Source organism: Arachis ipaensis, chromosome B8 (genome assembly GCF_059453495.1).
Source record: "Arachis ipaensis isolate K30076 ecotype BB chromosome B8, ASM5945349v1, whole genome shotgun sequence".
In the NCBI taxonomy this organism is placed as follows: Eukaryota; Viridiplantae; Streptophyta; class Magnoliopsida; order Fabales; family Fabaceae; genus Arachis; species Arachis ipaensis.
In genome coordinates, this window is record NC_142443.1 from 137,233,055 (window position 1) to 137,247,144 (window position 14,090).

Here is a 14,090-nt window from a genome sequence, read left to right on the forward strand (position 1 = left end):
GCTGTATTCAAAAGCTCTGTATTACAGGTGGTAAAATATGAAGGAAAACATCAAGGCAAATCTAAACACAAATTATAAACTTTTACACCGAACAGAAGTTTAATATACACCCAAGATTGCTTAAATATACACCCAAACTATCTGTGCTGTTAAATTGTCTGTGCTGTATTTAAAATGTATGAATTACAGGTACTATAATATGAAGAAAAATATCAAATCAAATATACACCCATAACCTGCGATTTTTTACATCCAAAGAAAGTTGAATATACACCCTGAGATCTACCCCCTGATGCTTTGAGCCTAAAACCCTGAACCCTAAACACTTAAAACCTAAACCCTTACCCCTAACCTGTAAACCCTAAAAACCTAAACCCTAAATATATGTATCTATATGTAAAATGTGAATCACAAGAAAATTCACAAAAATACACCCAAAAGAACAGTGTTTTTACACCCATATTCTGTAACTATACACCCAAAGAGTTATCCCCTGCTGCTGGTACCCTGAACTGATAATTCATAACATGTCCTTGATATTGGCTGGAATTTGAATGCACCACTGATGCAGCATCAAACAAGTTTATCTGAATATAACAAACTCACATATTAGCTAAACTATTAACGAGAAAAATAAACTCAATCACCACAAATTTAAAGAACATTACTTTTACCTCGCTTAAAACTTTCGTTTTCTTCTTTTTTGTGGCATTTGCAATCTGTTTGTCCAACTTTGAACCTAGCCTATTTTTTGGACGTCCTCTTGTTCGAATCCTTGGCGGGCTTTGAAGCTCGTTAACGGATTCCAAGTTGGCATCTTCGTGGGATAAAGAACATGCCCCCTTCCTTTTGGCTTTTAATGATTCCATCTCAGCCATGACGTTATCGTACGCACGGTGCAGAATTGCAGTCAGCTCCTCCGATTCGGATGCAAATTCGCAAATATTTTGCGAACGAAAAACCAATTGGTCAAACCTCTTGCTTCTTGGCTCCAACAGTGGCTCGTCGTGGCTGCTCTTGATGTGTGTGTGTCGCCTCTTTACCTTCTTGCTCCATCGTTCCAGTATATATCTAGGTGACACTTGGCTTACTCGTTCAAAGCTTAACACGCTTAGTGCGTGACGGCATAGTATCCCTCTTGACTCGAATAATAAGCATTGGCATTTTACCTCGGCTGCTACTGAGTCGTAAGTAACCACAAACTTGTTGAATATTGAGCTGAAAACTTGTTCTCCGACTTCGTATACTGAATAGCCTAGAGCAGAATTCGTTAATCTGGTGATGCAATTCGCCTTTCCTCTGAATTGCGCTTGGACTTCCCTAAACTTTTGATGAGTGTACACATCTTGAAACTGAGCTTCAATGGAGGATTTGGTTGCACACGGTATGACCGTATGAAAATCTGCAGCATTTGATTCTCTCTCTGCTTGCTCCCTGCTTCCGAGGCAATTATCGTATTGTTTGACGAAGTGAATAAGCGAGCTGTTCCGGGTGATAAACTTGTTAAAAAATGAATGCATGCTCTCGCTCCTTTGTGTGCTTCTCATCCCTGCCCAGAAGTGGTGATCCAGATAGATAGGAACCCATATATGACGGTCTTCATACAGATCTGCAGAATACACCCAAACACAGACTATAAATACACCCGAAAAAACATGCAATTTACACCTCTGCTACAGATTTTTAACAAACATTACCTGAAAGCCACTTGTTGTCCACAAGACAAAAATTCAGCAGAAAATCATTCAAATTCCTATCGAATGAGTCTTTACTATGAGAGTTCCAAACAACTTGGCTCATTTCTTGTTCAATATCTGCATGTCCCTTGTACCCGTTTAATTTGCTTGGTATCTTCTTCATGATGTGCCAAATACACCAACGGTGAATTGTTGTTGGCATACAGGCCTCTAAAGCCCTTTTCATTGATGCGCATTGATCGGTGAGAAACCCTTTCAGAGCGTTTCCTCCCATGCAACGAAGCCAACATTGAAATAACCATTTGAATGATTCAATTTCTTCGTTTTTCATCAAAGAGCATCCGAGAAGTGTTGACTGACCGTGGTGATTCACCCCGACAAAAGAACCACAAACCAAATTATACCTGAAACAAATTACCATAGTGCAGAATGCAAAATCATTAGGTACACCCAACAAATGCTTCGTATACACCCAAAAAAACAGCCAATATACACCTCTGCTGCGGATTCATAAAAGTACATTAATTTAGTATCATAAACAGGGGCAGTTTGTTACCTGTTTGTATTGTAGGTGGTGTCAAATGAAATAACGTCTCCGAAATACTCAAAGGCAGCTCTACTTCTTGCATCGGCCCAAAAAGCCAGCTTAATCGATTGATCCTCCTCGAGTTCAAGCTCAAAAAAGAAATTATGATTCTTCTCTTTCATTCTTAACAAATATTTTCCGAATTTCTTTGCATCTTCTTGTTCGAAAACATTCCGCACTTTCCTGGTAATGTAATTTCTCACATTCTTTTCGATAAAATTTAACTCGCGGTGACCCTCGGCAGCTGCAACAAATGATTGGTAGGTTTTGCTTGGTCTGATACCGGCCTCCTCGTTATTCTCTATTGTACGACGAATGGACATGCTTAGTTCTCTGTGCTGTTTGAGCATCTCTGCTTTACTTGGACAGCAGGGGTGTGAATGATCCAGCACAACCTTTGAAATGATCTAAGCACCGACATCCTTCAATGTGTGTATATAAATTCTTGCAGGACAGTTTAAAACGGTTGTCGGATTAGTCTTCGCGGTCGGAGATATTTTAGATTTCTATTTTCCCTCTCTGCTACATGTAATCAATTGATTCTTAATCTCGTTTTCCTTTCTATTTGTGCTCCGAACTCTTGTAGAAAAACCTGCAGCCTTGGCGTAGTTCCTGTAAAATTTTCCAGCATCTTCAAGGATGGTAAAGGTCATTCCAACCTTCGGAACAAACTGGTCATCAACAACAGAGAGAGGCTGCAGAATACACCATGTCAAAAACTAAAAATACACCCAATCATGTCTGATATAATACACCCGAACCACAACAACTCAACTAAAATGACAATAAAAGCCATAAACTGTAAATACACAGGCTGCATAATACACCATGTCAAAAACTAAAAATACACCCAATCATGTCTGATATAATACACCCGAACAACAACAACTCAATTAAAATAATAGAAAAAGCAGTAAACTGTAAATACACCCACACTTCCCACAAAAATACACCCAAAAAAGTTCTGATCTATACCTGATCGTCTGCTATAAATTCCAGATAATTAATCAAAACTAATACATTACATTCAATCCACAGATTTATCTTCATGCATTATTTTGACAGTCAATGTTCACGAATTATTCACCTACACAATGCTATACAAATTACTGCAACAAAATTCATAGTAATCCTATGTAAATCAAACCTCAGGAACTTCGTTAGATTCAAATTCATAATCCACTTCGCCTGGATTCAGCTGACAATCTGAGGTTGAATCATCCATTATCTTCAAAACAAGTTCAAACTTTGATTTTAGAAAACAAAAAATCAAATAGAAAATGAAGATGGAGTTACAGAGAAAGGAACTAACGTAAATGACGAAGAAGAAACGAGTGAGAAAGGAGGGGAAAAGAACGATCGAAGAAACCAGGGGAAGCTTCGCGAGAAGAAGAACGAGCAAATCTGCAAATAACGAAAACGAAGAAGGAAACAAATCTTTTAAATTTGGTAGTTAGATATACGCGGGATCTCTATATAGCACGTGTATACAACATAACCCTTAGAGCGCGTTTTGGGATTTTATTTGTTAATGAACTTGTAAACCATACAAGTCATTAGGGCTTGTATGCAGAGCTTTTCTGTATATTAAAATAGAATACAAAGCAGTCTTTAGATGCATTGTTAGTCTTTTTGCTTTTTATCATGATACTATGTAAGATTTAGTGGTTCTAGATTCATTTTTAGACTTTTATTCTTCTTTCTTCAACTACAATAAAAAACAAAAAGAAACTATAAAAATTATCATGAAACCTCCCTTAAAATTATGAAACTGTTACAAGGAATAAAATTCAATGTAAATCAATGTAATAATTTCATCTTAATCTCCCATTAAATTTTTGAAATGTTACATCTTAAAAAAAATTCAATGTATAATTACCATATCCTACATTGATCCTAAGGAAAAAAAATTCTTAACATGCCACTAAAATTATCAAATATTACAAGAAACTAAAATTAAATGTTTTTTAAGATTTCACAAAAGTTAGAATAATCAATCTACTTTAAATATAATTAAAAATAACATAATTATATATTATGTAATAAGATATTATAATAATAACTATAACGGTCATTTTAACGGTCACAAATAACAAAGAACAATATAAATATATTTATATTTAAATACATATTTTTATTTTTGTAGTCTTATTGTGTTTTATTCTTCTTCTTTTTTTAAAAAAATATGAAAGGTAGCTTTTAAATTCATTCTTAGCTTCTTAAATTTCTAATATGATGTCATGTCAGTTTAAGTGGCTCCAAATTCATTCTTAACTTCCTAAATTTCTATCTTTTATCTTCTGTCTTTGTATTATATATATCAAAGGATTCTTATTATAGGATTCTTTTTAACCTTAATTTTTTATATTCTCTTATACTTTATTTTATGTAGGTTACATATTGTTTTTAATGTTAATGTTAATTCTTTTTAATAGGTATAAATTTGATTAAAATCTAATTTCTTCTTTTCTCTTTTCGTGTTCATCCTTCATTCTTATATTTACTATATAAATCAATATTCACTTCACACATTTTCTTTATCTTCTCACATAAACTTATACCTCTTTCTCTTTCCCCTTCTTCCTCTCCATTCTTACTAATTTTTTGCACAATTGAAATTTGGTTGATGAGCATAGTTTTTATTTTCATTTTTTAAATTTGCTAAACATATGTATTAGGTCACTGTGTGATTGTATTCATTAATTTTTCTACTTCTTTGTGTAATTATATTCATAATAAGTTATATAGTGTATTTATCGTTTATATATTACTTATTTTTTTCAACAATTTATATTTTCTTTAAATATCTTTTAGTTATAATAACATTGTTAAAAATATATATTGTTATGATTCATGAAAATTAAAATTAGAAAATTGAATATTCTTTTTAATTATTAAAATATTAATAATATTTATATTTGTGTTTTATCTAATAATTTTATCATTGTATTATAGTATTTAATAATATTATTAATAATATTAATAATAGTATTTTAATAGTATTCAATTAATAGGACGGAAGGTGCAAGAAAGCTATCTTATAAAAAATGAAAGTTTTAAGATAAATCACTCATGACTTAACTTCTAATTTTCATGAATACCAACTCAAAAATAAGATAGTGAAATGTAAATCTATCTATCTATTAGTAATATATTAAAAATTTAAAACAGAGTCTAAAGTAGTCTCTATATATATTGTTAGTTTTCTAACTTTCTACTACTCTGCACTCCCTACTTTACCTAGAGTGCACTAGCTTTCGCCAATAAAATGATCCGTTACTCTATGTCATCTATTACAATAATATAGAACATTTATACTACCATAAAGAATAATATCTATATAATCAATTTAGTATTGATAGTATAATTTCACACACTAAATGATCTAATTCTACAAAAAAAAAAATATAGTATAAAAAATATTCATATTAATGATCCAAATTCTAATATTGCATATTTTATTTGGAGAAAAATTTTATTTTATGAATTTTTTTTATTTATCTAATCTGTCTATCTATTTATCCATTTATTTATAATGTATAAAAAATATTAAATAATAATACAATAAACACTTGCCATATTAGATAATTTCTAATATTATCACATAAACATTTTAGTCCAAACATTTAAATAAAAAAAATAAAAAAAGCATTACCAACAAGTAGCAACACAACAAAAAGGAAAATACCAAAAGCAAAAAAAAATTAAGTAGAAAATTATTCTGAGCAACTTTTTTAAATTTACTACTTAATATAAACAATTTCAAATATATTCATACATGATTAAATAAAAAATACACTACTATATCATTTATTACAATTATTCGATTAAATTCTTCATATAAATATATACTATTTTAAAAATCTAATAAAAGAACATTAGGTAAAAATTATAATTCAAATTCTCCGCGAGTCAACATTTAGTATCTATTAAAGTCTTCTAAATTTTCAGAGTAATTTCACCACATACTACCATTGTACCCTATGCATATGAAATCTACTTCTATTTTGTAAAGTTTAGGAAACGAAACTGTTACAAATTTTGTAAACTCATTTAAAAAAAAAGTTTAATTACTCTATTACTCCTATAGTTTCGCGAAATTTTTAATTAGGTCTTTTTATATATATATATATATTTTTTAATTGGGTCCCTGCACTAATTTTTTTTTTTTAATTAGATCCCTTTTGAAAGTAATTGGTTTAATTGTATAAGGATCCAATTAAAAAAAATTGGTGCAGGGACTCAAATAAAAAAAAAAAGTATAGGGATCCAATTAAAAAAAAATTAATGTAAGGATTCAATTAAAAGAAAAAAAAAGTATAAAAACCTAATTAAAAGTTTTGCAAGATTATAAGGATCATCACAATAATTAAACCTACAAAAATGAAGGAAGAAAGATAAAGAACTTAAAAAATACAAACTTCATCAAACCCACGTTAGCAGACAAAATTATGAAGGTTGATGGTTGGTTCCTAAGTCAACAAGACTTTGAATTATGGAGTTCTTGTAGATTGGCAATTTGGCATTGGTCTACTAGTTCATTCATTGTCAATTGAATGCCAGAATGTGGGACAGCTTAAACGTGTTTGATTTTGGGCTTCTGTGGTTCTGCTCTTGCTAGATTGATGTCCAAAATAAACAGAGCTTGGAATTCAATGGGTGTTCTTCATCCCATGGTTATGGCTGCTTATATACTTGTTTCCTCTGTCACAGCTTCTAACGCAGTTGTTTCCTCTGTCACAGCTTCTACGGCAGTTGTTTCCTCTGTCACAACTTCTATGGCAGTTAATGATTCCATTGGTCTTTCCCAGTACATGATTGATGGTGAGACCTTAGTGTCCAAAAATGGATTATTTGAGCTTGGATTCTTCAGACCCGGCAACTCGACCAAGTGTTACTTGGGGATCTGGTACAAGAAAATGGCCATGCATGCTGTTGTTTGGGTTGCTAACAGGGTTAACCCCATCAATGGTTTCTCAGGAAACTTAACAATGGACAACACCGGAAATCTTATCCTTAAAAACAATGGCTCAGTTGTTTGGAGCACGGCCTCTCAAAGAGAACCACGGAATCCGGTGGCACAGCTCATGGACAGTGGCAATCTTGTGATATGGAATGGTGGAGGTGCAGAGTCAAATGAAATTTTGTGGCAAAGCTTTGACTATCCAACTGATACATGTTTGCCAGGCATGAAGATAGGAAGGAATCTCCAAAATGGTTCGGATTGGCGATTAACATCTTGGAAGAGTGTAGATGATCCTTCTCCAGGTAACTTCTCTTGGGGGTTAGCCCTCAGTGATTATCCTGAGTTTGCCATCATGAATGGAACCAAAAAGTTCTCTCGGATTGGACCTTGGAATGGCTTGTATTTTAGTGGATTGCCAAACCTAATTGCTGATTCTAACTCTGGTATTATATTCATCGATGTCGACAACCAGAACGAGATATACTACACCTCTAGCTCCAAGAATGATTCTATCATCTCCAGAGTTGTAATAAACCAAACAAGTAAAGCGTATAGTCGGTATGTCTGGGTGGAAAAGACTCATACTTGGAGTGTTTTTGAGTCATTGCCTAATGATGTCTGTGATAATTATAACCTTTGCGGAGCCTATGGGAGTTGTATGACCACAGCAGCTCAAATTTGCCGTTGTTTAAGAGGTTTCAGGCCCAAGTCACCAGAAGCATGGAACTCATCAAACTGGGCTCAAGGATGTGTCCACAATGAACCATTAAGCTGCACTGGCATTACCGAAAGCACTGATGGATTTGTCAAATACACAGGCTTGAAACTACCAGATACTGAACGTACTAGGCTGATTGATACTCTTGATATAGGTGACTGCAGGGCTTTGTGCTTGAATAATTGCTCTTGTACGGCTTATACTAATCCAGACATAAGGATGGGTGGTGTTGGCTGTGTCATGTGGTTCGGCGATCTATTTGACATCAAACTGTTTCAATCTGGTGGACAAGATCTATACATCCGAATGCCTGCTTCTGAGTTAGGTACAGAACAAAAGTACAACTTTCTTTCTATCAACTTTCTTCAGTTCTTCTAAAATACATATTAAGATCGGTAATATTAGGATGACAAAAAAACAGTAAGAACTTGTCTTTGTTTAGCATTCATTAATTGTTAAAATAAGACAAATTCTAGCTGTTTTTGGCTAATTCTTTTTTATTAACAAACATTTTCGAGATTCTTATTTGAACTGGGATTTAAGTTTTGTTTTTTATGTTAGACGAACTTCAAGATTCCAACAATGAACTTCAACACAGGAGCAAGAATAATAAAGTGATCATTGTTAGCACCGTTGCTGCAATTTGTGGGACGTTCTTACTTTGTGTTTTCGTTATATATAGATTTCGAAGGAACAGTAATGGTAACTACTTTCTTTTCATTTACAATCTCTGAAGGCATCACATTTCTATGTAAATCCTTTTCAAATTGGAAATACTGCTAATTCTCAACACACTCTTAGTATGATCTTTGCTGAACAATGCCTTTGAGAAAAGTGGCACTATAATGCTTTAGAGTTTTAAGAATTATACATCACATTTTATGATTTTAAGATTTTATTTTCTTCTGTATGATGCATGTGGCATTTAAATGTCTTTACACCTTTTCCCTTACTTGAATGTCCCAGAAAAATCAAAGATACAAGAGTATATGGAAGGCTATGTAAATGATACGGATCTACCACTATTTGATCTACTGACTATTAATATTGCCACTAACAAGTTCTCGCTCGATAATAAGATCGGACAAGGTGGTTTTGGACCTGTGTATAAGGTAATTCAATCTCTGAATGCTTACTAGCATGAATATGTAAAGAATTTTTAACATTGCAATGACTGTTTTCTTATAAAAATCTGAATTCTGCAGGGAAAATTAGAACATGGACAAGAAATTGCTGTTAAGCGACTCTCACATAGCTCTAGGCAAGGAATGGCTGAATTCATAACTGAAGTAAAACTAATTGCAAAACTTCAGCACCGTAATCTAGTAAAACTTCTTGGTTGTTGCATTCAAGGAGAAGAAAAATTGCTAGTTTATGAGTATGTGGTTAATGGTAGCCTAGACACCTTCATTTTTGGTACAGATTATCAAGAAAACTTAACTTTGGTTCTATTATGTTTTCTTACTTTTCTTATAGCATAGCAAGCAACCTATGAAAACTTGAATATTCAATATAAATAACAGATTTGTTTTTCTTTTAAAATAGATCAAGCAAAAAGTAACTTGTTGGATTGGCCTCGTCGCTTCCTCATAATATTTGGAGTTGCTAGGGGACTCTTGTATCTTCATCAAGATTCTAGACTGAGGATTATCCATCGGGATCTTAAAGCAAGTAACATTTTACTAGATGATAAATTAAATCCAAAAATATCAGATTTTGGAATGGCCAGAACTTTTGGAGGAGATCAAACGGAAGGAAACACAAATAGAGTTGTTGGAACTTAGTAAGTGTCTATCTGATTTCATGGAATCAATATTTATTTATCTTTTCTCAACTTAATCATGTCTTTTAATGCTTTCATGCAGTGGGTACATGGCACCAGAGTATGCTATCGATGGGCTATATTCTATAAAATCCGATGTCTTCAGCTTTGGCATACTTATGATGGAAATTATATGTGGAACCAAAAATAGAGCTCTTTGCCATGCAAATCAGACCCTTAATCTCATTGGTTATGTAAGCACTAAGATAATTGCTATGTTTCTCAAATTTGCAATAAATGTTCTGAAGGTTTTCATGTTTATGATGTAGGCTTGGAGGCTATGGAAAGAGGAGAAGGCTTTAGAGTTGATAGATTCAAGCATAAAGGAGTCATGTGTAATCTCAGAAGCATTGCGAGGCATCCATGTGAGTCTGTTGTGTGTGCAACAATACCCTGAAGATAGGCCTACAATGGCTTCTGTGATTCTCATGTTAGGAAGTGAGATAGATTTAGTTGAGCCTAAAGAGCCCGGCTTCTTTCCCAAGAGGGTTTCTATCGAAGCGAATTCGCAGCTACATCAATGTGAAGTATCTACAAATGATGAATTAACTGTTACCTCATTAGATGGCCGGTGAATTCATCAACTTTGCTGTGCAAGTTACATGAAGGCATTTTTGTAAATTTGCAATTGAAGAACACTAGTCTTCCAAAAAATGTTTTGGTGTTGTAGAGTTTATTAACTGAATATGCATAAAAAGTTAATCATAGAATTTTCTTAAAATAAAGAGAAAATGCATGATGCAGATGTCCATCTTATTCTGGCATATGTTGAATTCATGATTATTACAACTACACACAAGTTGCAATATGAAGGTTCTGCTATGATGCCGTCTCTGTTGGAATAGTACTTGCTTTTTAAATTTATTGTGGGATACTGAAAATCAACTTTTTCTTCTCTTGTAATGCCAATTTCTACAAGACATTGAAGCATTTGTTATAATACGAATTTTAATATTTTTAGAAATAATACACGTACAACTGTTGTGTATTAAAAAGTAATTAATTGTAAGCTTAGACAATTTTTCCCTCACTTTTGGCTTTCTCTATTATTATTACTTAGCACAAATATTACGAAGACTGTTGGTTGGTTCCTAAGTAAGAGTCTAGTAATAGTGTTGGTTTATGGTATAACCAAAAATATTTAGGACAGAGATATAAGAAAAATACGTAGGTGAAAGGAATGGGAATCACACTTTTTTACTTTACTGAAGCAGTACATTTATAGGATTTTAATCCATGACACTACCACATCACCACTAAACTAGGAAGTGGGATGAACAGAAACTGCCACATACCCACTAGATAAGGAAGTGGAATAACAAAAACTACTTTTCTCCTAAAGTGCAGGAACCACTAATTGACTAAAACAACAAACTGAAACAATAATAAAAAAAAACTTAATGCAGTCCAAAAGCAAATAATTAACACTCCTCCTTGCTTTAGGATCTGCAAACTCCAATTTTTTGCCTCAATAGCTCAAACTTGCTGACAGGAAGTGGCTTTGTAAACAAATCTGCCAATTGATCTTCTGACCTGCAATAAACCAAAGTTATTTCTCCATTTTGCTGCATCTCTCTTAAGAAGTAGAGCTTGATGTTAAAATGTTTAGTCTTGCCATGACACACTGGATCCTTTGAAATCGCAATTGCTGCCTGGTTGTCGATAAACACTTCTGTCTTGTGATTCTGTTGGAGATGTAAATCACATAAGATCTTTTTCAGCCACAAAACTTGATTTACAGCTGCTGTTGCTGCTATGAATTCAGATTCTGCAGTGGATTGTGCTACTGTCTCCTGCTTCTTTGTGCACCATGAAAAAACTCCTGAGCCTAAACTGAAACAATATCCGGAAGTGCTCTTCATGTCATCAATGGATCCAGCCCAGTCACTATCAGAGAATCCACACAACTTGAAATTTTGACAGCTCTCAAACTTCACACCATAATCAACAGTACCTTTAATATATCTCAATACCCTTCTTGCTGCCTTTAAATGCATTTCACTAGCACAATGCATAAATCGAGAGAGAAGACTTACAGCAAACAAAATGTCCGGCCTTGTTGCAGTGAGATACATTAAACATCCAATCAAGCTCCTGTAATAGCCTTCATCAACTTTATCAGCACCATCTTCTTTGCTCAGCTTCTCCTTTTGGTTCATTGGTGTGCTAACCGCTTTGCACTCCTCCATCTGGAATTTTTTTAAGATTTCCTTAGCATATTTTTTTTTGACATATGAACACATCATCCTCATTTTGTTTGATCTCAATTCCAAGAAAATAAGACATAAGACCAAGATCAGTCATTTCAAAAACTTGCATCATTTCTTGCTTGAATTCTTCAACCAAACTTGTATCATCTCCAGTTACTAAAAGATCATCAACATAGAGGGAAACTATGAGAAAATTTTTTCCCTTATGTTTTACATAAAGAGTGGCCTCAGACAAGCTTTTTACAAAGCCTATGCTCAATAGGTGTTCATTTATCCTACTATACCAAGCTCTTGGTGCTTGTTTTAATCCATAAAGGGCTTTTTTTAGTAGATAGACTTTATCTTCTTCTCCATGCATAACAAATCCCTCTGGCTGCTCCACATATATCTCTTCTTGTAAAACTCCATTTAAAAAAGCTGATTTGACATCTAAATGGAATACTTTCCAGCCTTGTTGAGCAGCAACTGCTAACACCAATCTAATTGTATCTAATCTGGACACTGGTGCAAACGTGTCAGAATAATCAACACCAAAAATTTGTGCATACCCTTTTACTACAAGTCTGGCCTTGTATTTATTGATAGAGCAATCCGCATTAAGCTTTGTTCTGAACACCCATTTAACTCCAATAACTTTTCTGTCTTGAGGCTTGTCAACCTTTTCCCATGTGTTGTTTTTTTGAATCATTGAAATCTCATCCTCTATTGCCTTTTTCCATTTTGGATCCTTGAGTGCTTCTTCACAGCAACTAGGTTCGCATACTGCTACATTGCATCTTTGATAAATGTCTGACAGCAGTCTTGTGCCTCTGATGGGATGATCATCTTCTAATTCATTTTGACACAACTCTGTTGTTTGGTTTCCGCCATAATCATCTTCAATATTGTTACAAGGTTCAATTGTTTTTCGTGGGTTCTTCCAATCCCATTGTTGATCTTCATTGAAATGCACATCCCTAGACACAGTCAACTTTCCAGATTGAGGATGATACACTTTGTAGGCTTTTGAAACAGAACTATAACCCACAAAAATACCCGGAATTGCTTTCTTGTCAAGCTTGTCGCGCTTAACCTGTGGAACATGTGCAAAACAAACACAACCAAACACTTTAAGAAAGGTTAGTGAAGGCTTATATCCATACCAAGCTTCAAAAGGAGTTTTGTCTTTCAAAGCCTTGGATGGAAGTCGATTTTGAAGAAAAACGGCTGTGTTGGCCGCTTCAGCCCAAAATTCTTTAGGCAATTCCTTCTCATGCAGCATGCATCTGGCCATCTCCATTACTGATCTATTTCTCCTTTCACTAACTCCATTTTGCTCTGGAGTGTATGGGGTTGTGAGTTGATGTACAATACCAGCTTCTTCACAAAATTGATCAAATTGTGTTGAGGTGTACTCCTTCCCATTATCTGATCTTAGAAATTGTATCTTGCACCCACTTTGAGTTTCCACCATATTCTTGAACTTTACAAAGACTCCAGCCACTTCATGCTTGAATTTCAAGAAAAAAATCCAGCACATTCTTGTAAAATCATCTATGAAAAGAATAAAGTATAGACTACCTTGTAACGATGGAGTTCTTTGAGGTCCTGCCACATCAGTGTGGATGAGTTGCAGCTTTTGAGAGGCTCTCCAAACTGTTTTGGGGAATGACACTCTGTTTTGTTTACCAAATTGACAGGCATTACAATTTGGCAAATGATCAGAGAGTATTGGTAGACCTTCAATCATATCTTTCCTCTTCATGTTCAGCATCCTTTGAATATGACAGTGACCAAGTCGCTTATGCCAGAGTTCAGTGGGACTGACTTGGGTGATGTAAGCTGTCTGCTCCTCCACAATTGGATCAAATGAGAAGCTTTTTCCTCTCATTTTAACCCTTAAAATCTCCCGACCGGTAGTGTCAAAGATAAGACAATGTAGATTTTCGAAAAAAACTTTAAATCCCTTTTCTAACAATTGACCCACACTAAGCAGATTTTGGTCAATGTCAGGCACATACAGAACATCTGAAATGGTTTTCATACCTGAGCTAGTTGAAATTACAATTGTTCCTTTTCCTTTTGCAGAAATATAGTCACCATTCCCAATTC

General features: G+C 34.1%; 1 protein-coding gene across 1 annotated transcript; it reads left to right on the plus strand.

Moving 5' to 3' along the window:
- The first annotated feature begins 6,671 nt into the window (after window positions 1-6,671).
- LOC107612694 (G-type lectin S-receptor-like serine/threonine-protein kinase At4g27290) lies at window positions 6,672-10,521 on the plus strand. The gene is made up of 7 exons (XM_016314396.3): window positions 6,672-8,292; window positions 8,529-8,669; window positions 8,934-9,079; window positions 9,173-9,383; window positions 9,513-9,750; window positions 9,833-9,983; window positions 10,059-10,521. The coding sequence occupies exons 1-7, from the start codon at window positions 6,909-6,911 to the stop codon at window positions 10,362-10,364; spliced, it is 2,577 nt and encodes an 858-aa protein (XP_016169882.1). The 5' UTR covers window positions 6,672-6,908; the 3' UTR covers window positions 10,365-10,521.
- The last annotated feature ends 3,569 nt before the right edge of the window (window positions 10,522-14,090 follow it).

Coding starts and splice junctions, on each gene's coding strand:
- LOC107612694 (XM_016314396.3), top strand. CDS start 6,909: ATGTCCAAAATAAACAGAGCTTGGAATTCAATGGGTGTTCTTCATCCC. Junction 8,293..8,528: donor AATGCCTGCTTCTGAGTTAG/GTACAGAACAAA, acceptor TTTTTATGTTAG/ACGAACTTCAAGATTCCAAC. Junction 9,080..9,172: donor GTTTTGGACCTGTGTATAAG/GTAATTCAATCT, acceptor TGAATTCTGCAG/GGAAAATTAGAACATGGACA.